The following is a 22,210-nucleotide window of genomic DNA, read 5'->3' on the forward strand; positions in this document are numbered from 1 at the left end:
ACCTTATTCAAAGAAAAATATGTTATTGTGGGTGTTGGATGAACCCATTCCACCCTCAAAGAGAAGCATTTCCTTTATAAATACAGCAAGAAATGGGCTCTGCTTCTACTAAATCTCACAGAAAAACTGAGTGACTACCAACAGCCTCCTTCAATTCAAACTAAAATAAAGCATGTTGTTCAAGAGAGTTGTCATCTTTCACAATTTCATCTTCCTAAGTCTAGTAACTCAGGTATCTGGTAAAATGAGCAGGGAAGCTTCTACTATTTCTCTGAATGCTGAGTTTGTAAAATCAAATGGGAAATCCTGGGAATTTTCAGCAAATTTTCACCTCCAACTTGGTCTGCTGTATCTTGGTTCTCATCTCACACAAAATGTCAGCAAGTTCTAATATTGCAGTCAAACTAAAACATGCTAAAAAGCTATGTTTTTAGCACTTAGTAATATCAGGTAATGAAGAACAGTCATGCTCATTAACTTTTCATTGTGAAATGAAATTTTTATCAGTGCCATAAAAACAAGCAAACAAAACCCCAACTGTCTTCCATTACACTGACAGTTGAATTTGTTCACCGTACCTGCTAATCAGCAATTAACTTAACACCACCATAATAACTGGAATGGAATAATGGCTCCAGATGCTATGACAAAGGAAGTTTTCATCCCTTAAAAATGTATCTTTAGGAATAGCAGGAAGGAAAGGTGCCTCAGAGAAAACAAGATTCTCTGCCAACATACAAACTGAAGCAATGATGCAACAAAAAATTTATGTGAACAACAGCCCAAGTTAAAAACTAAGCAGTACTTCAGGTATTCATAACTGCCTCCCTGCTTATCAATAGAGGTGAAAAAATAGGTATAAGGACCCTGCTAGACTCTGTGAGCAAAATAAAACCTGTTTTTATGCTTAAAACATGAATAGCTCTATCTTCCATTCACTGATTTTAAATGGTAAAGGACTGCTCTTCACCTTTTCTGGTGTCTGGAATTCAGAAAGGTGCAGCAAATGCTAATAATACAGGCAAACTTCTCTGTGCTGAACAAAGGCTGTTTGCTGCTCGCTGCTCTTGTGGATTTTTAAAATACTTGTGGTGTAAACACTTCCTACAATTCTTGTATGCTTCAATCCAGTCCTCCTCTTTATCATTTCCCCTATTTCTGAATTCCCAAAACAAAAGCAGACCATGTTCCTGAACATGTTCCTCTTCTGTGTCTCAAAGTGGGGAGGGAAGAGAATTAACTGCAAAGCACCTCACCCCCAGCACCAACCTTGGAACCTGGCCACCAAGGTGTCTTCAAGGGCTTCAACTCACACATCAGCCTGAGACATACCTGCTCACTTCGACTACAATTTCATTCCCTAATTCTCGGTTGAGTTATGCACAATTTTCTTGACTAATAACAATTACTTGAAAAGAAAATATCTAGTTCTTTTCTGCTTGGTTGTATCATCTGACACTAAAAGAAATGCTGAAGAAAATTTGCCTGGACCAACATTTCATAGCATAGCAAAACTCTGCCAATTCCCACGTCCAGCATGGCAACCTCCCTGCCATTAAAGCTTGATTGCAACCTGTATATAAAAATCTACAACTATTTATTTGTACATTATTAAACATCATAAATAACTGTCATACAATTGTAAAATAAAACCCCAGTGTAACTGTTGGTGGTCCTATATGGCTGCTTTTTTGTTTTTAAGTCTTTGGGGTTTGCTAGTTGATTCACCAACTTCAGAAGCGTAAAACAGTTCTCTGAAACACAAGTCTAGATCAAGGAAGTTTTATCCCAGCACAAAAACATCTAATCCATAAAGCCAAAAGAATAAACACAATCCTTGGTCTTTTCTTGTTTAAGCTAAACAGACTGATTTATTATTTTCCTGTCACCAGTTTTTATCTCAGGTTTGAGCTAATTATTTATCCATATCTGAAAGTAATGAAAAACATATAAAAAGAACAATAGTCCAGCAAGTACAAGTCACTCAATTTACTCACCAATCAGTTTTCTTTCAACCCTTCCAGAGTCCAAACACAAGTGCACAAAAATCCTGGGTTAAGTGGCAGAACTTTTTGAATAATTACTAAAAAGGAACTCTGTCTACATAGATCACTTTCAAATGATAATTAAAAGAAAATGATAAATGAAAAAACATTAAAGAACTTACAGCACTAGACAGAGAGTCATGGGTGAAGCTGATCCCCAGAAACTGAGTTTCCAGGTTACATTTTAATTAAGAAAACATTCATATATATGTCAACATGAAACAAAACATTCCAAAATCTGGTATCTTACATATTCCACATCTAGTTTGCTAATATGCAATAGCATTATTATTATTACTTATTTAGCCTATTCCCTACTGCCTCACAAAGGCAAAACTGATTTTGGAAGTGAAAAGCTTGCATGATATGCAGAACACATACTCTACACATTCCTCCATTAACACTCTTTTAAATGAAGTTTTTTTATGCCACCAGTCAAATTCCTCAAAATTGGTGTCCCTACATACATTTCACTCCACGATATGCTCCACTTTCCTCCTCTAGTCCCATACTCTTTTGTGCCCTTTTCAAGAAAATAAAAAAATAATTAAAAAAAAGTTCAACCATCAAGTGAAAAATGTCCACAGGCATCTTACACTGATTTATTTAAAAAAAAAAAAAAACAAACAAAAAAACCATCCAAACAGTTTCTTCTTTTGGAGAACAGTTTTACATTCCTGAGAGTGAAAAACTACTGGAACAAGACTTCCTCTAAATGTTCCAGGACTTGTCAGACATTGTAATCAGGGGACTTTCCCTGTGGTTGTCGCAGTCGGATTTGTAAGGTAGAAAATGCTCCCACAGTCACATGAAAGAAGAGCTGCCACAGGTTGCGCAGTTCGTACAGATACATGTTACACAGGCAAATCAGCCCAAAGGTCAGGAAGGATTTGGCATTCCTCCAGCCCGTGTAGTATACAAACAGGTAACACTGTCAGGAAATAAAAAAGAAATCAGATTACCTCATGGCAAGTAACTTCCACTGTAGAAACACTAAGTGGTCACTGAGAAATTACTGACAAAAAGAAGGAAAACCTAAATCAAACATGTAAGAACAGTCAATTCAGCAGTCATGGAAGGGTGAAAAGTACCTGACATCAATACAAGGTTACATTTTGCTCCCATTAAACCCTTTCTGTGAACAATTCTCCCATAATAATGGATTACAGCCTACAATGACAAAACAAAGTGGATGTTTCTGGCAATCTGGTCAAAATACACTCTCAGTTCCACCCCAGCAGTGGAAAAGGAATAAGAGCCACTTCAGTCTTCTTCAGGCAAAGCAGTGGGAAAGACAGGGAAAATACCAGGCCCCTGTAGCTGGGAATGAATGCTCAGCACAAGGCAATCCCCCAGACACCTCCCAGTGCTGTGCCAGGGGTAATGCCAAGGATTAACTGGTAGATGCAGAGGTCCACAAACACCCCCTGCCCTGCTTCAGCTGCTGCAACATGGATCACATTTGGAGAGAAACACAATCCTACCACATTTTAAGGGTCCGTTTCTGCACGCTGTGGTGTGACACAGTGTCAAGACTGCCCTCAGTTCCCTGCTCTGCCTTCCTCCTACTGCAGCTAGAAATCTGTTCAAGTCTCTTGCCTCAGGTTTCATCTCACATGAGTGAGCCTAAAACATCGTATTCCATGTAAGTCCCATGTAAATATGGGACTTTACCTAATGTAAAATTAAGACCAATCTGAATTATTTAAGGCAGATGTTGATAGAAAGTCAACAAGTGGTGAGGAACACAAGTTGTACCGTGACATTTTGGTAGAGACGAGTTGTAGAGAATGGAGATGACAGGTAACCTGGACAAAAGGTTGACTGATATAGAGGCTGATATAAAAGGAAAATCCTGAGACACTATTTTATTTGGCTGCCTGACACTGTACTAAACATTGACACACACAAACAAGTAGAAATTGCATAGTCCACAAGAGAATAAAAGTCAAAATAATCATAGTAACAGCAACTGAGCATGACAGACATTATAGACATAGGTTAATGTAATAGCAGTGTCACTGAATGACAGATGCCAACAGGCACCAGAATGCCTTGATATAAATTACAGGAAAGTCAAATTCAGATGCAGAAATGGAAAACCTACAGAAACAAAAAGCAAGGGGAAGTATCAGACAGGAAAAGGAAAATATAGTGAAAAGTGGTGAAAAGCTTTGAAAAGGAAGGCAATGCATATTAATGTACAAAGTGAGGAAAATCCTGGGGTGTAGTGCCTTGGTATTGCTGTATTTACTTCTAATCTTCCCAAAGGGAAAAAGCAGTAAGGTATTTTTCAGATGGTTAAGTTTACTTGAACTATGAAACCGCTACTGCAAGGAATAATATAACCCCCACTGCTCCTGACTTTAGAGTTGAATTGTAAGCTCCAAAGTCAAAAGTAAATGCCTTAATTATCTAATTGGAGAAAAATACCAGCAAACAGAAGCAATTTTGTATCAATCTACCGTATGATAATTTATGATTAATGAAATAAAATACAGCAGACATTATTTTTTATAATTGCCCTATTCAAGGATCCCTGACATTTAAGAAAACATGATGACAATTTATGCATGACTGGGTAATGTTTCTAAACTCTAGTGAATTATGCAAACAGAAAAACACACCTGGTACAAACAGGCTGCCGTTCCAAGAAAAAATGCAATAACATAGCTGAAATCTTCACCTTCATTCTGTAGGAATAAAACAAAAAGCCATATTTTACAATGTTTCAGTTAAATACCTGATATTTGTAGTATGAAAGTTATTAATTATTGTATGTTAAAATAGGTTCACACATTGATTTATAATAATTCCTACCCTACACAAAACCAGGAGTTAAGACAAATCAGTGCTTGCTTTTATGTCTGGGAAAAAAACACCATGATCTGGAGTCTGACCAAAACATTGACTCACAGCAGACTCAAAAGCCTTAAATGAAGTCCAGGTCTAAAACTGGATACTTACCTTCTCCAGATGCCTTTGAAAATTCAAGTCTAAACACTGGTAACTAGCTTTGATATCAACTTTGTAGAATTGTGCCTTCCTCCAGCCTCCCAAAATGGAAACGAGGTAAAAGGCAAAAAACCCAAAGCGGCCACTAGGGTGGGGTAAAACTCTACACAGAGAATAACGCGGGCAGCTCACGGCAGTGACAGCAAACGGCAGCACAGGAATTTATCGGAGAGACTATTGGAAAATTAAGTTTTCTTCAAGGAAAAGATGGAAAAATTTACTCGAAGTGACAGATCTTTCTACTACCCGTTTAAAAAACCAAACGAATCCTTCTAACTTATTCAAAAGGGTTGTTATAGTTTCTATAGAGCTGAGCAGAATAAATTTACATGCTCAGTGACTATTCCAACTGCATTTCCAACAAACATCTGCAACAATCAAAAACTTTCCCAGGAAAACAAAGGGTACCCATGCAAATGTTCTTCCCTGAGAGTGAATATCATTTTGAGAAGAAGGTGGTCCATTCACAAGTACAACTTGTGTCTGCTCAGCCTATGTTCAGTGTGGAGCATTTCCATCTCCAGTGCTGACCAGGAAAAACTTTGTATATCTGCACATAAAAATCACCTACAAAATGCAGTAACTTTACGCCATGTGTCAGTCTTTGCCTCGGTGTCACTTGTGTATTTTGCTGGGGTACAGCTACAGATGGCAGCAGTTTCACTAACACCCAAACAAAAACACTGATTATAAATGAAACAGTAATTCAGAGAGATGATTTTGAATGACTTTTCAGAACACATTCAATTAATCATGCTTTGGATTATTTCTCCCTAAACTCTGTGGCTTTCTTCATCATAAAGTAAATTAAGAGAAATTTTAATGGATTTTTAGTGTGCCTCATTTGTCAGAAATGAAAATTATCTTCCATCTGTACTGCCATCTATTCCCTCCAGATGCAATAGCATATAGAATAAAATTAACTGGCTGCCCTGGCATCACTTACATAGGTTAATCTAACATTGGCATTCCTTTAAAAAAAAATCAGCCGTGGAAAGTAACAAAATAAGTTTAGAAACATCACAGTAAGTGGTAAAAATCTGTTCAGTGCTATTTGTACTACAGCATACTTTGAATTCATTCCTATTTATAAACTGAGAGAATTGTACATAACACAAAAAAATCTAATTAGTAGAGATATTTGTTCACTATTTCATTCTTGGTCTTTCTTTAAGAAAACAAACCAAAAACAACTCAAAAAGAAGGATCTAGCATGGAACATTTTCTTTAACCTTATTCATCTATCCATTAGTCTTCAGGAAATGCTGAGACCTCAAACCTTACTGCTTATTAAATCTTTACACAGACCAACAGCTATATAAGACAAGTGGAATACAGGTCATCTTCTTTACCTTACTTCCCTAAAAAAATCCATTAATTATCAGAAAATATTGGCTGGTGAAAGGCTTAGAGACCAAGACTTACGAGGGGCAGCTGATGAAACTGGGAGGTTTTTAGCTGGGAGAAAAGGAGGCTCAGGAGAGAACTTATCACTCTCTGCAACTACCTGACCCGAGGCTGTAGCAAGGTGAGTGTCAGTCTCTTCTCTCAGGTAACAAGGGACAGGATGAGAGGAAATGGCCTCAAGTTGCACCAGGGGAGGGTTAGATATTTGAAAACCTTCTTCACTGAAAGGGCTGTCAAGCACTGGAACAGGCTGCCCAGGGAAGTGGTTGAATCACCACTCCTGGAGGAATTTAAAAGTTGTGTAGATGTGGCACTCTGGGACATGGTTTAGTGGTGAACTTGGCAGTGCTGGGTTAATGGCTGGACTCGGCTCTTTTCCAGGCTAAATGACTCTATGATTCTATAAAGTCTATAAAGGTATATGTTTGAATAAAAGGATTATCTATTAGCCAAGCTAGAAGATTACCATTTTCTTTCAGAAAAATTCCACAGGCTTTTTAGTTTCCATGTCTACCACCACAAGAGATCCATTAAATGGCAAGGAAGTCCTTTTTGTTGTGGTAACACACATGAACTTCGTGTGCATGCCTGCAAGCACTACCAGCATATTTCACCTGAATTGCCTAAAATCGTAACCCACTCTTAGTGACATTGTAGCAGTGAGAATACAAACAGCAGAAGGAATGGAATAGAAAGAAACTAAAAGGCTACAGGGAAGGTCAGAGAGTTTACAGAAAAAAATGTTTTTAGGGGAGGTTGTTTGGTGAGGGGGATGTTGTTGTTTAAGGAGGTGAGGGGAGTTTAGAAGAAATCACTTGAAAGTTTTCCCTGACATTGATCCTTTCAGCATACAAAGAGAAATAAGCATCCTACCACTAAGAAGGTGTGTTAAATACAAACAAAACAAAACAAAAGTTTACAAAAAAATTTTTACAAAACCTGTTTAAAGATGCATGCTCTGTGGACTTTAAAAAAAAGAAAAACTGGCCAGATTTTCAAAGCTGTTCATCATTTCACTGAAATGCTTTTAAATAGCATCTATAGAAATTAAACGCCTCATACCCTGGCATAAATTTAGAAAACAGAACATTATGTTCACATACTCACTGCTACCAAGGTACCAGGGAAGAAGTTGGCCACCCACTTTCTACTGCTGTCGAAACTCACAGCCTCAATGAATGAGGCATCACACTCAGAAAGGATGCTCTGGTCACAGACAATACAGGTTTCATGAACAGAGGCCTGACCTCACAAACAGTATTTCTGACAATAAAACTGGCGAGACTCAGTTCACATAGCATCTTCTAAGGTGATAATTATGATTGCTGTGGTGCATAACTTTTAAACTCACAAAATGTACAATACCTGGAGAAGGCTTTCAATGGCATGAAAGCCACGAATTAAATTCAAAGCTCCACATAACAGACTAAGCACGAATGAGACAATCCCTGGCAGAGTCACAGGTTCCAGGCGCTGATGAGGAGCTGCAAAACAGAAGATCAAAAAAAGATAACGAAGGTCAAAGCAATGCCTTTAGAAATACAGTAAAAGAGTGATCTCATTTTTCTGTGGCTTCTAGCTCAAGAGATCCACAAAAGAGATCTAGCTCAATGCAAACCACAAAATGTCATTTTTTTTTCCAAAAAGAAGAAGAAACATTTTAAATATTTCGGCACAAGGTTTAACAAAAAGTAAACTTTCCTTCAGTTCACATATATAATTGTTGTGCTATATTTAGTCTTTATTTCAATGCATTCCATTTATCCAGTATGGTACTGACAGCTGCTCAAACACGCCAGGAAACCAACAGTAAAAGATGCACTTGCTAGTGAAATCCGTCCACAATTAGTAACCAGCTAATAAGTCACGTACTTAAGAGCTTCTCTCGCAGCCTGCACTCTTTAACATTCTTTAACACAAATACATTAGTGAGATAATGAGACTGATTTAGCTTGTTTGCTGAACAGAACACTTTGAGGCAAAGCTATCACAGTCCCCCTCCTTAAAAAATACAGCCAACCAAGTGCTACCAAAGACATAAAAAGACAGCTCTGAAACTAAACCAGTATCTATATCACGACCTTATACAGACCTTCCAGATAGTGCTTAGAAGTCTCTTATAAACCACATTAAAATTAAACAGCCCTTCTTTCCAAACACAACCACTCCTTCAGGCTTATCTAAGGTCACAAGTATGTAACAGTTGTGTATGTTCCTCATTACTGTCCCTTTCCCTTTTTCATAATTAATAACAGAAAGCAAATGTGAAAAAAACAATGCAAAACTCTTAACAGTCTGGGTGACACTGGGAAAACAATGTGACTACTGAGCCGTACTCAAATCATTCTGTTCAAATCAACCAAGTGTAAAGATGTGAACAATGAGGTTAATGAACTGTAACATTAATAGAGAGAGGGGTGTCAATCCCAGTTGTTTGCATTGCACAGACTCAGGAAAAAGGTTTTTCAAACAGTTTTTGAAGTTACAGAACCTAAAGAAAAAAACAACAAAAGCTATTTCACACTGATAAGCAGGCAGGGCTGTCTAATTATGAGTGTATGATAACACAAAAATAAAACACAGGACGAGTTCAGTTAATTCATTTGTGCTGAATTTAATAGTGTAATCAGCTGGGTTTTTTTTTAAACAAAAGCATAACCCATGTTTAACTTTGAGAGCTCATTGCTCTTCTAACTGTAGGGCACATTACTCCCAGCAATCACTCAGTTAGGGTTAGATATGCTATTTGCATACCAAACCACTCTTTTTCAATGACTCCTAACTGGTTGTTTTGTTTTGGCTTTTTTAAACCATCTCATCTAGAGAGTGGCAAGAAACTGAGGGTGTATGTGACTGTTTTTAGCCAAAACTAATTCCATTTCACTAACTGATGGATAAAATTAGTTCACTGCTCTCCACTCACAGTTCTCCAGACAACCTCATTTTCCCCTTGTCCTGCGTAACTTAAAATCATTGTGTGTTAAAACAGCATTTAAAACACCTCTTTGAGAACCATAGGGGGAAAGAAGAGTCTCATCAACTAAATCAAGATGGTCTGTGAGGGATCATATAGTACTAATTTTTCTCTCTTATTAAAATACAAAAGCAAATCCAAAAACTTGAAGGACATTGCATACCACTACCGATGTCAATTAACTCTCCAGGGCTTAACGGACTTTAGTGCTACAATCTAAGCAACAAGAGTCATTTATACACTAAAAGATGAAGGCAAAACCAAAAGAATGAAAAAGGGACGTCAGAGAATGCAGGGTAAAGGCCAGCTGAATTTTAGCTGGTACATCAATCAATCTTAGAAATATGATAAGTACCATATCAAAAATCCTCAACTGAAATAAAGCACAAATTTTGAATTTAATGCTGACATTTAAATAAAAATTCAGAAAATTGACACAATATGAGAAACTGCACTACTTGTAAGGATGTTTATTTAAAACTAAAATGTCAAAAACCCCCAAAACTTGGAGCATACAATCAGGCAAAAAATAATTTCAATTTGACAACTGTTCCTTCATTGAAATAAAGCTCAAATAATAAATTTATCCTAACCTAAAACATCACACATCAGCATGCTGTCACCCTATTTCTAATGCCTGCCAACACCTACATTCACCTCTGAAGCAAAATTCCATCTATAATCTAAGCACTTTATGCTTCACACATCCATAATTACCCCTATTTCTCACTACACAGCGCAACTTTCTCTTAAGGAAAAGTGCTCCTATTTTCAATTACTTTCCCAACACAGGAGGCCTGGGCACTACACTGTGGCTACGGGAGCAATTACAGTCCAAGTAACAGTCAGCGCTTCCCCAGCATGGCCAAAATTAATGCATCCAACTCTGCCCTGCTGCGTAACAAAACAAGGTTAGCCTGCACCCAGCTCCCCACCTCTGCACGCTCTCCAGCCTGATTTAACATACTTGATGCACTTATAGCAAGTCCTACTTTTTAACAGGACAGCATATTCAGGAAATTACACTAGGCAAACCATATCTTTTTGTGAGAATTTGTCCTTAGAGCAAAGGAGAAACTTTGAAGTCTAGCCAACTGAGTGGGCAGCAAACATCCAGAGAAAGTTCTTTTCAATGGTGGAGGGAAGTGATGAATGTAAAGGATTACAAAACTATTAGCAGACTCGCTAAAACAGACACTGTTATTCAATGCCATCTAAAATGTGAGGAGCTGAAGAAGGAGCAAAGTGCAAACTTCTCATAAGGTACAGCTCTTTGATGGTGAGTTTCTACAGTAACTCAAGGAAGGAAGTGGAAAACTGAACAGAGATCTGTGGAATTCACAGGAAGAAGAAAGTTTAAAGTAACTCAAAGAGAAACAGAAGAAAATCAATATGGAAAGAAGAGAGGACAACAGAACTGCTTCTGTAAGAAGTTTGGGAGAGGTAGGTGAAAAAAATTAGAAGGTCATCTGCCAATTACTGTTGAATCTTCCTTTATAGTAAAAAGGGAAATGGTCCCTATGCATTTTAACTTAGGCCCATATGATCTTCCAGCACTTTCACTCAAAAAAGCGATAAAAAACTCATCTCCCACTACATGTACAACTTCTAAAAAAACATCCAATTCTGACATAGGTCAAGTTCTCTCATGCTTATTGCTTTTTCTTCTCCCAATTGCAGGAAGTTCGAATCTGGACAACCAGTTGCCACTTCTGCCACCATAATCCACAGGGCAGGATTACACCAGAACAGTAAAAGTAAACAACAGTAAGTGGTAGAAGGATGGTATCACGGCATTATACCTTTAAAAACAACCCACACGTGTAAGTAGGAGATGATTAAAGGTCTGCACAGTACTGCTTAGAAGATTTCACTCTTTTATACACTTCAAACATCTTTGCACTTTTTCTTTATTCCTTTTCCAGAATCTAACTCTAATACTGTTAAATTGCAAATACAAAGATTGTAAACTATTTCTACACTGTCTCATAGCACCTGGAATTCTCAGAATCGGGGCCCCAGAGTGCCCCAGTGATTTTGTTTGGGTTTCACTTCAGTAGAAAGCGGTGTTCAATCTTCTAGAGTAATCCTTACGAGTAAGTACGTAATAAGGATAATGCACTGGCCAAGAGATCCTATTAACACATATATATATATATATATAAACTGCACAAAATTAAGCTAATCTCTTTTATTACAAAACTGTAGGAAGTATTTAGATTTATGATTGCAATCCTAGGATTTATGATTGCAGCCTGACCCTGTAAAACGTCAGGCAGAATATGCCTGCCCAGGATAACTTACAGACAGATGGACTTGGGGGGGAAAAAAAAGGGAAAGATATTAACTAATTAAAATCAACACTTCCATTCTATTTATGATTTTGCTTCACTAAACTTGGAAGACTGAAATCAGATGATGTCAGCTTCACATGTGGAGTTCACATATTAGTGCAAGGATTTGGCAAGTATTTAAGTTTCTGTCCTGCTGAGAAACATATGAAGGTGGGCCTCAAACTCTCTTAACAGCACAAACCTTTAACCCAGGTCAACCACACAATTCCATATTTACCTCCAACATGAAGCAAATTAAAGTTTTAAAAAATTAACGACTACTTAAATGAATGTGTCAATTTTATACAAAATTGCAATTCTTAACACTGCACACAAGGCACTCATTTTAGCAAATGCATCTTTTAGCCAGCACAGCTCTTTGGATTTTCACCATGGCAGATGCTTCCTAAAGTGATGCTCCTCCCTCCAGCTGCTCTAACTCCTGACACTGTGCTCTCAGCTTATGTAATCACTAAGTCTTACTGGGAAGAAATAATAAAAATTTTCACAAATCTTGAAAGGTCAGAAAAAGAAAGATCATCTTCTTGTTAAGTGCCCATCTTCATTTGCAGTATTTTTTTCCCTTCAATATAGCAGTCCATTGAACAGATCCATTTCTCCCTCTGAGTGCCTTGGGAAGATGTGCACTTTGAGCAGGGGACAAAACAGACATCTAAGCTAAAATGCACATAAGGTCATGGCAGCTTTATGCTTCAGAGCCATGAAAAAGCTTTTTTTTTAAAGAAAAAAACAAAAAAAAAAAACCAAAAAAACCAAAAATGAATTCTACTACTCTGTCTCATTTAAGGATACAAAACCAGAAGTCTGGAACTTACCTGCAGATATCTTACCAGTACCCTTATACTCCCCCACAGATATATGTGCAAAGCCATTCGCTGAGCCAAGTTCTGACACAGAAATTTGGTAGGGTGGTCTCAGTTTGATCTCTGTCTGCATGTCAGCAAGATTCATCTTTGTTGACAAAGAACGTGTGTTGTTGTATCTCTGTTTGGTCCTCTGAATGAAATTATCTGTGTAAAATTTAAAATAAAAAGGTATATTTTTATGGACTTTTGTTAGTTAAATAATTCAAGATCATGCAGCTCTATGTACTACACACTTCACAAATTGAAACATATTCTTTGAAATATTTGCATTTATCTTGAATTTTTAACACTATTTCTGTTTTGTGCCTAATACATCAAGGGATATTTAATTCTGCAGTTAAAAAAAATCTAAGCTCTAGAAATCTAATTACTTAGTAACTATGAATAAACTAATGACTTTTCACTGCATGAGACTGAATGCATTTCTAATACAATGGGTTTACTGCATTTATTCCAGCTTTTCTGTTAGTTTAGTAAATATCCTTATGAAAAAATTAACTCCTGCATTCAAGTGTGAATGTACTTGAGTATGAAACGTGCTTGTAAAATATTCAGAAGGAAATAAATATATATTTAAGCTGTAACAGACTTAAATTCTAACTTAACAACTAGTAGAACAAAGGTGTTGGGGGGAAAAAAAGTGGTCATAGAAATTTTCACAAGAAGACAATAATGTTATACAGAAATTGTTAATAACTGACTGACTGAATTATAGACAGGAATTAACCAACCAGAATATCTGCCCCTGTATTTCTCAAACTGCTGTTCTTTTTGCTCTAATGTGTTTTATAAAAATATCTAAAATAACTGCCTAATATATAGCATTAAAGCAATATAAATTAATGGAATTTGTAACAACTGTTATCTGGTATATATGAGATGAGCTGCATTTGGAGTTTTCATGACAGAAGATTAAATGCTTCACTACATCGTAAGATAAATAAAAATGTCTCCCTTTCATGTACTGAACAAAAGTTACAGCACAGCTAAGAGTAAGCTCCATGACTTCATAGGTTAAGTATTTCAACAGGTATGAAGTCAAACAACTCCTAGTATTATTAACTAGGAGAAGATAAACTCCAGAGTTGGTCACACAAGGCTCAAATCAAAACTTACTGGAATGAACAGAAAGATTACAAAGAAGTTTCGATAAAACTCTAGTAAGCCTAATTTAATGCTTTTTTAAATATAGAAGCATTTCTTCGTTGCTTCTAACAGGAGTTAATTCAGATTCTAAATCTGCCTAAAATACAGCTATAAACTGCCTTGGACATTTTTGTTTTATGTGCATTAAGTTGCACATCTATTTAAATACTCATTTGTCTCAGTGTGAGAATAAAGGGGAAAAAAAAGTCAGATCCTTACCAAACTCTATAAAACAGTATGGTCTGATTGCAGTATTTGTCTTCATCATATTGTAGGTAGTGATGAACTCTTTCTGAAGCTCATCCAGGAAGCAGAAAGCCAGGACACTGGGATAATTTTCAGTGCACAACATCATATAGCTTACTCCCAGGGAACTTATAAAGCTAGAATTGAGAAAACATATTTCAAATCCAGTGAATTAGCTGCTTTTCTAGTCTGATCTCATATTCTACAGAAAAATCAGAAAAACAAAACTTTATCTGGGGTAGCAAAGGAATTAATGTTTGAAATAACTGAATGTTTGAATAACTAATGTTTGAATAACTGAAAACTCCAACACTACTCTGGAAGAAAAACAATTTACTTTTAGGTTATGTTTTACTTTGACACCACATTGTACAATCATATGAGAAGCTGTATTACACATATATGTGTGTGCATACATATATACACACATCCATGAAACAGAAAACAACAAAGCTTTTGGGATACAGAAACACAGCAAGTTTGTCTTGTAATAGCTTTTCACCCATCTCGGTTTTCAATATACATATTCCCTGCTGCATTTAGGCAATTCATTAGAGCTCAGGTTTTCATGACACATTCAAATTTCTTCTAGGTCTTGACATATAACTTACACTATTACAAGTAATCAAAGACAGAAACAATAAAAACTATCCTGACTAAGCCTTATATCTCATTCTTAGAAGTTTCTTTTAAGCTAATCAGTTCACAAGCCAACTACAGCTGAGGTCTTTAAAAAAAAAAATTGACTGGAACAATTTAGTCCATCCTGGGCCTAATCCCAAGAAAAGCTGGAAACTCACATATCCCAGTGGGAGAAGGAGAGGCATGAGCACCTTCTAGGATCACTCATGTGGTATACTTTCCACCACTGTAACTTTCACATGGTTACTAGGTCTTAGGATGAAATTACTCACTTGATTAAAAGTAGTAGATCTAATCAGAATCAGAATTTAGCTCAGCTAAAGTGCAAGTGAACTACCAACTACACACAGGTGCACTTTGTTACCAACACTAAGGAGAAGGATCACATACAAAGCAAAATTCTGAGTAAACAACAGATTCAAAGAATTATTTCACCATAATCCAAGTTTCACACTGTGAAATAATTATTGAGTTATGCTTGGTTTTCAGCACATGTTTCTCTGAATCCAACAGAAAGCCTGAAGGTACAACAAAAGGGTCTAATGTAAACATCCTAACGAGATATTATGGAACTACTGGTTATGAAAGTATTTGGCAGCTTTTAAAAGTCATAGACTGAAAAAAGAAAAGAAAGGAGTACTAGTTGAAGTAGCAGGACCACAAAAAGTCTGGTCATTTTCATGCAAGAATCAACCTTGAAATTAAAAGAAATATTTATACTAGGTAAAGGACTTCAATACTTATAAAAATACTGTCTTTTTCAAACTAGACTCATAGAATGGTTTGTTTGGAAGGGATCCTAAAGATTCAGTTCCAACCTCCACTAGACCATGTTGCTTAAAGCCCCATCCAGCCTGGCCTTGAACACTTCTAGGGATGGAGCATCCACAGCTTCTCAGGGCAACCTGTGCCACACCTTACCATCCTTGCAATAAAGAAATTCCCCCTAATATCTAATCCAAACCTGCCCTCTTTCAGTTTAAAGCCACTCTCCCTTGTCCTATCACTACATGACTTTGCAAAAGAACTTCCACCAACATTTGAGTAGGTTTCTCAAATTTAAATTTATCAATTTTAAATTTCTGATACATTAATACTGCCAATAATTAATCTTAATTTGATTAAGCATTTCCAAGGTGAACTGTTAATTTTTTAACTGACAGACACAACACAGGATGTTGCAAATACATAAAAGAGAAGCCTTACTTTATGTTATACTGTCCAGTTTTCAGAGTACACCTATCAGGAAGCTGAGAAAGTTTCTTTGCGAGCATTTTAAAATATTTTCTACATTCTTGCATTCCCGTGCTCTGCTCATAATCAGTGGATGCAGACAGTGGGAGCCCATCCCTCACACGGACCACAGAGGCAGACAAGATCATAGACATTGCCAACAGAGTTAACGACAACCTACAACAAAACACAGATCAGGAGCAATCAGAATTAAGGTAAAAGCAGAAACAATGGAGTCAACTGTGATTAATCAGAATTCTCAAGCTGTGTACTGGGTTCAGGCTTCAAACAGGACATAGTGAGGATTTTCAACTACAACTTAGAGTCCTAACTGAACAGGACCTATTAGTCTACATGAACCACAAAGCAGTTCTTCAAACCTTATATTAAATCAAAACATTGGAAAGTTCAGCATGACAAGCATTAAAGGAAGGATTATTTATCTGCTAAGTATCAGTACACAAGTGGGCGAACTGCTAGAATTTATATGAAGCCAAAAGCAAACACTTCCTCAGCTCTTAACACTGCTCTGCAGACTCCTACCATGTACTGCACCTATCACTTCAGAGACTATGAAAAAATATTTTTGCCTCCCTCAGATGATGGTACCCAAGATCCATACAGTCACAAACTGCAAAAGGAAACAGATTTCTGAATACAGCTGAAATATGCTTTTGTGTGCAATACTGACATGTTTACAGCACCTTTCAAACTATGACGTTAAGGGTGCTTTACAAGCCTCAGTGACTGAAGGACTGTATTCTCAAAAGTCAGGAATCCAAATTTTCCCCAAATAACACTCCCTCTTCATAAAAGAGAGGAAACAGCTATTTTTTCCCTGAACTCTCACCATCTCTATTTCCCACTACCCAAAGGTTAAGTAGGACACTTAATGAAAAATCAACAATATTCAGGTTTTTCAAGGTTATTTACTCTTCAGAGAGAAAGAGGCATATAATAATGAAAGCACTGAAAATGTGTTGTCATTTTCAGTTTAAGAAATTCAGCTTCATCAGCTTCATCAACTTCAACCTCCTTTGAGATGCATCACATTAGCTGAATCCAAATTAATACCCTCTTATTTTACTTGAACAGCATATCAGACTTTCCCCGAAGTCATAAAAGCAGTGGAAGCCGCTGTTGTCTGTTGTCTGCTGAATACCTCTGGGTTTTTATCAGGTGCACTTGTTATTTCAGCACTTCACAAGAGAATTCCCTCCTGTACCAAGTTCTTTGATCATCTGGACACAAAAACAAAAAACAACTACAACTTCAGGACTTGCTCTAGATCAGCCTGCTGGGTATAAAGCAGGCAAGAAGCTAAACTCGCAGTTCTAGAAACTTTTCACTATCTCTTGAGTTCATGCACATACTCCCAGAAGGACAATTCACATGGAATGCACACAGACCCATTTTCTTAGCTATGCTGCTCCCCATATAAGCAAGGCAGCAGCTCAAGAGCATGACAAAATTGCAGAGGAGCTTTAAACTGTAATGGTTCTCTGACAATAACCATCTCTACCACTTGGAACTCAATCCTAACAGGGACTTCTGGGAGCTATATCAATATACACAAAAGAACAACAATGTGATAGCCAAGTTTAAATACCCCCTCATTAACTTACTTGCACAAAATGTAATTTCATGGATCTGCATTTCCTCTGATGAAACAAATAACTTTGTTAGCACCTAACGTGAAGAAAGAAACAAAGCTCCATGTCCTGTTTCAGGAAAAGGTAGTGAATATGACTGCACTGCAGGAGAAACTCTGAATCCTGTAGCCAGCTCTCAGAAGAAAAAATACCGTTCTGTTCACTTTTGAAATGATCTCGACGGTTAAAGTTCATGTTGAGCTATCTGATGAGATAAGAACAAAAAGAAAAAGTTAATAAATGCATTTACCAGCTAACAACATTCTTCAGCTTTTTGTGAGGACACACTTATTGGAAATGCCTGAACATACCCAAGGGAAGTTACTCGCAACGTACTCAAAGAAAAAGAAAACTAGAATAATAGAGATATTAAAATGTTTCTGCGTTCTTTAAGTGAAGCTCAGGAAGTCCCATCGCTTCAGCCATTTAAAATGGGAAAACATTGTCTGCACAGTACACAAGTAACTCAGGGTAACACAACCTTTGACTCTGATCCCACCACTCACCTCATACTCTATGTTTAATTATTCTATAATATCCTCTGATCAGGACACTTTGGGAACATAACACAACACAACACAACCACAGCTGTATTTCCAAAGCCTTAAGATTTTCAATATTCCATCTCACCATAGTTGTTTTGCTCCTATAACTCCTAAGGACAAAGAACATAAATACCACTAACCACAACATGTATGCACAGACAACGGACAAAGGATAAAGACATCTTGAGAGGTATTATTTCAATTTTTATGTCTATTCTGTATGTAAATAAATATTTGCATAAATCTAGAACAAAACTGTCTTGAAGACTCCTATTTACATTTAGAGAAATTAGGCTCTCTAACAGGAGATAAGCCTCCACTGAAACCTTAATATATTCTCTTATATACTACAAAATCACATAAGGTAAAAATTGTGTTTAGATGAACGATCTTCAGAACACCAGTCAGCCAGGTTTTGTTACCATCATCTTAAAAACCCACCCTGTGAAAATATGTACTTTTTCCTCAGCTTCCTAACAGCAAAATCAGAAAACTAGCTAAAAAATGATGCCAATAAAAGAAAATCACTTTGGTTGCAAGATCACACATATGTCAAGAGATGTATAATACACATACTGTAACAGAACATTCAGCCTTACTTGAAAATGTGTTAACATAAGAAAAAAGTTTACTAAATCTTCACAATGAAAGAGCTGCTTTACCCAGCTCTCAAAACAGCACAGCTTTACAGTAGGAGTCGTGTGGTAAATTTGATATAGACTTACATAGGCAGAGATTGAAGAATGAACATTAAGGATACGGTAGTGCTTTCGGAACTGCCTTTAAATGTCTTTTTTAAACATTATTCAAAACTGCATGAAGTAATTCACCAAATTATTACAAATTTCATACGTTTTCGTTCAAAAATTCTGTATGCCTCAACCACCTGAAGATGACAGAAGACTGCATTTCCACTACAAATGGTCTATAAACCTCTTACAGGTGCAGGGAAATGAACAGGGATCAGGTTCACTGTCTCATTCCACGACAGAACTGAAGACTACCAAATCCAACCAGCAGGTGTTTGGCTCACAGGTACCATGGGGTGTTCTTCACAAAACGTCACCAACCTTGTCACAAGCTGTCGTCAATGCTACAATGTCATATGGATTCAAGAGGCAACTGGAAAAATCCACAGAAAAACTGCCAGGGTTATTAAAACCAAACCACTGTCCTTTGTTCAGCATGATTCTGACCCCAAAACGATCACCAACAGCAAGAGTACACCATGGAAGCACCACTCCATGCTTGCACTGTTCTTATGTTTCCCCTAGTTAGCATCCAATTCTGCCTCATCTTTATTGATTTCCCCTTACACTCCCTCACAGCCCTCCCTGCAAACAAGGACTGGAAGAACTCATGGAAAAGAGGAACATGGAGAAAGCTGGCCATAGACAGGTAAAAGTCAGCTGAATGGCCATTCCTCCTTCCTCCATAGCCTCCACCTTCCCAAGAGCTGTCCAATTCCTCACACACGTCAGCATTCACTGAGTTCACAGATAGGAATTAGCACATGTCTGGTTTCATTTTCTCCCATGCACAGGAAACCTCAGATGATGGAAACCAGAGCCTGTTTCACTGTACTTTTTTTTTTCAAGACATACTCAATTATATCTTGTTTATTTCTGTGTTATGATCGTACTCAATCCTAAGGCAACATTTGGAAAAGTCCTAGAAAGTGGCATATGTTCTAGTCTTTTGTAACAAATTGGTCATCCTGTTTGTGATCTGACAGTAATTATTTTAGACCTATCTGCCAATATCTCACAATATTTTTTAGAGGGGCTTGAAAGTGGCCTGTGACTATGGTTTGCTCAGGATACTCCCATTTTTTAAGAAGTCTAGCTTCCCAAAAATTGTAAACACATCTAGTGTAACAGGAAGCCTACCCTCCTGCACCTGCCAGCCTTCAGTACCAACTTAATCATGGCATTTCTTGACAGGATGTCTGCCTCTCATGACAGCCTTCCATAAAACATAAAACTGGGAAGTGGGTGCAAGCTGCACTCCTGCTTGACACAGAGTGAAGATACAGCTTCTGTGCTTGCTTCAAGTGTATGTAATAGTGTCAGACAATCTTTTCCCCCAGTTCTGAGGGTTGTGACAGCTGCATTATGCAGGCAGGAGCCTTAATTCTTCCACCCTACAGCACACTTCAGAAATCCGCGTAACAAAGTAAAGCCCTACAGAACACAACAAATAAAGCCACTTTGACATTGTCAGGTACATTCAGACAAGGAAATAATCCTAAACTACTAACCCACATAATCCTTCCCATAAAGCAGAGGAGAAAGAGACCTCAGAAGCAGAACCACGATCACAGAGTCAATTATTTTGGAAAAGATCATCGAGTCCAACCTATGACCCAACACCACCGTGTCAACTAAAACTAAGCGCCACGTCCAGTCTTTCCTCAAACACTTCCAGGGACGGTGACTCCGCCACCTCCCTGGGCGCTATGGCCAATGTCTAATCACCCTTTCTGTGAATAAATTCTTCCGGATGTCCAAACAATCCTGACAAACTAAGGGAACGGAACAAGCCGCATCCTAAAGTTTGAGAGCCTCATCCTCTCACCTACCACCTACTTACGTGGCAGCTCCGACACGACCATTCGCACCCTTTGCCGCCGCCGCAGACGCACTGACTCAGCGGTCGGTGCCTCACACGGGTCCGCACCGCGAAACTTTTAACACAACCTGCCTGCGAGCCCGGAGCGCGGCCCCCAGCCGCCCCGGCTCTCGATTGCCCAGCGGCGCCCGCGAAGAGCCAGCCGAACGGCCCCCGGCTCCTCCTGCGCCCGGCCCTGCCGCCGCCACCACCAACCCCTCCGTGACAGCGGCGCCGCGATCCCCCGCGGCTGAGTGCGCGACGGCTCAGCTGCCCTGAGGCTGCGGCACAGCTGGGCTGGGGCCGGGCAGCGGCGGGCTAGGGCGGGCAGGCGGGAGGGGAGGCGGCGGCGTTGAAGCCGGCCGCGGCGGGCCGTGGGGCAGTGCCGCCCCGTGTCCCGCGGTGCCGCCCCCGCCCCTCACGCGCGCGAGGGGCGCCGAGCGCGTACCTGGGCACGGCGGCGCGGCCGCCTCCGCCGGGCATTGTGGGAACGGACACGTCCCGGCGCGCGCCCCGCCGGCCGGCACAGCGACCCGCCGGGGCGCCCGCCATGGCGGGCGGTCCAGGGGCGGGGAGGGGCGGGACCGCGCCTGTGAGGGGGCTCTGCGGGCGGGCCGCCGTGAGGCCATGCGGCGAGGGGGGCTGCTTCGTTTATCGCAGGATCGTAAGGTTGGAAAAGGCCTTTTGAGATCGTCGACTCCAGCCTGTGACTGAACACCACCAAGCACCAAATGACACGCCCAGTTTTGCCTTAAACACTTCCAGGGACAGAGACTCCCGACACCTCCCCGGGCAGGCCATTCCAATGTCTAATCACCCCTTTCTGTGGAGAAATTCCTCCTCACGTCCAATCTAAACCTCCCCTGGGGCAGTTCAAGTCTTCTTATCCTGTCGCTGGTTATCCGTGAGAAGAAGCCAACACGCACCTGGGTGCAGCCTCCTCTCGGGTACTTGTGGAGAGCGACAAGGTCACCCCTGAGCCTCCTCCCCTCCCCGATAATAACTTATGAAGACTGCGGCTGGCAGGTTTCCACCAGGTTTGATGGACTCGCACAGCCCTTGGCATACGCCTGGCACTGTGTGAATGACCAGAGGTGTGCGTGGCATTCTCTGACAGGGACGCCGGAGCGTGTGTGATGGGGATGTGGTAGGAAAAGTGCACTGAGACAAGACCAGCTGCTACACTAATTTCTCTCATTTCCAGACAAGTCAACTGGGCATGTTTCAACAACAAATGATAATACAAAAGCGAAAGTTTGCAAATCTCATTACTAATCCTAAAGTTAGGTTCCTATTTTAAACTACTTTCATTACTGATACAAGGATAATTTTTTCCCTGGGCCGCTCTTTGACTTCTCTGTTTTCCTACCAAATCACACAGTTTTAGTCTGTTGGCTCAAATCTCAAATGAAAGCAGCTTATTTCCTTGCTAACGCCTTTTAATTTCTCCTTCCATCTGTTACTATTTCACTATC

General features: G+C 39.1%; 1 protein-coding gene across 4 annotated transcripts; it reads right to left on the reverse strand.

The window, feature by feature from the left end:
* Positions 1 to 1,843: 1,843 nt before the first annotated feature.
* On the reverse strand, positions 1,844 to 21,222 carry SEC22A (SEC22 homolog A, vesicle trafficking protein). 4 transcript variants are annotated; one of them, XM_018072662.2, is made up of 9 exons: positions 20,718 to 20,822; positions 17,554 to 17,785; positions 17,091 to 17,169; positions 15,902 to 16,105; positions 14,027 to 14,190; positions 12,611 to 12,805; positions 7,833 to 7,951; positions 4,673 to 4,738; positions 1,844 to 2,976 (listed from the first exon to the last, which is right to left on the reverse strand). In XM_018072662.2, the coding sequence occupies exons 4-9, from the start codon at positions 16,081 to 16,083 to the stop codon at positions 2,776 to 2,778; spliced, it is 927 nt and encodes a 308-aa protein (XP_017928151.1). In that variant the 5' UTR covers positions 16,084 to 16,105; positions 17,091 to 17,169; positions 17,554 to 17,785; positions 20,718 to 20,822; the 3' UTR covers positions 1,844 to 2,775. The 4 variants fall into 4 exon arrangements, with proteins under 4 accessions (XP_017928151.1, XP_017928150.1, XP_017928148.1 ...); XM_018072661.2 differs by lacking the exons at positions 17,091 to 17,169; positions 20,718 to 20,822 and adding an exon at positions 21,184 to 21,222; XM_018072659.2 differs by lacking the exon at positions 17,091 to 17,169.
* Positions 21,223 to 22,210: the final 988 nt, after the last annotated feature.

The sequence above is a fragment of the Manacus vitellinus genome, unplaced genomic scaffold, assembly GCF_001715985.3.
Source record: "Manacus vitellinus isolate BGI_N305 unplaced genomic scaffold, ASM171598v3 scaffold_22_pilon, whole genome shotgun sequence".
NCBI lineage: Eukaryota > Metazoa > Chordata > Aves > Passeriformes > Pipridae > Manacus > Manacus vitellinus.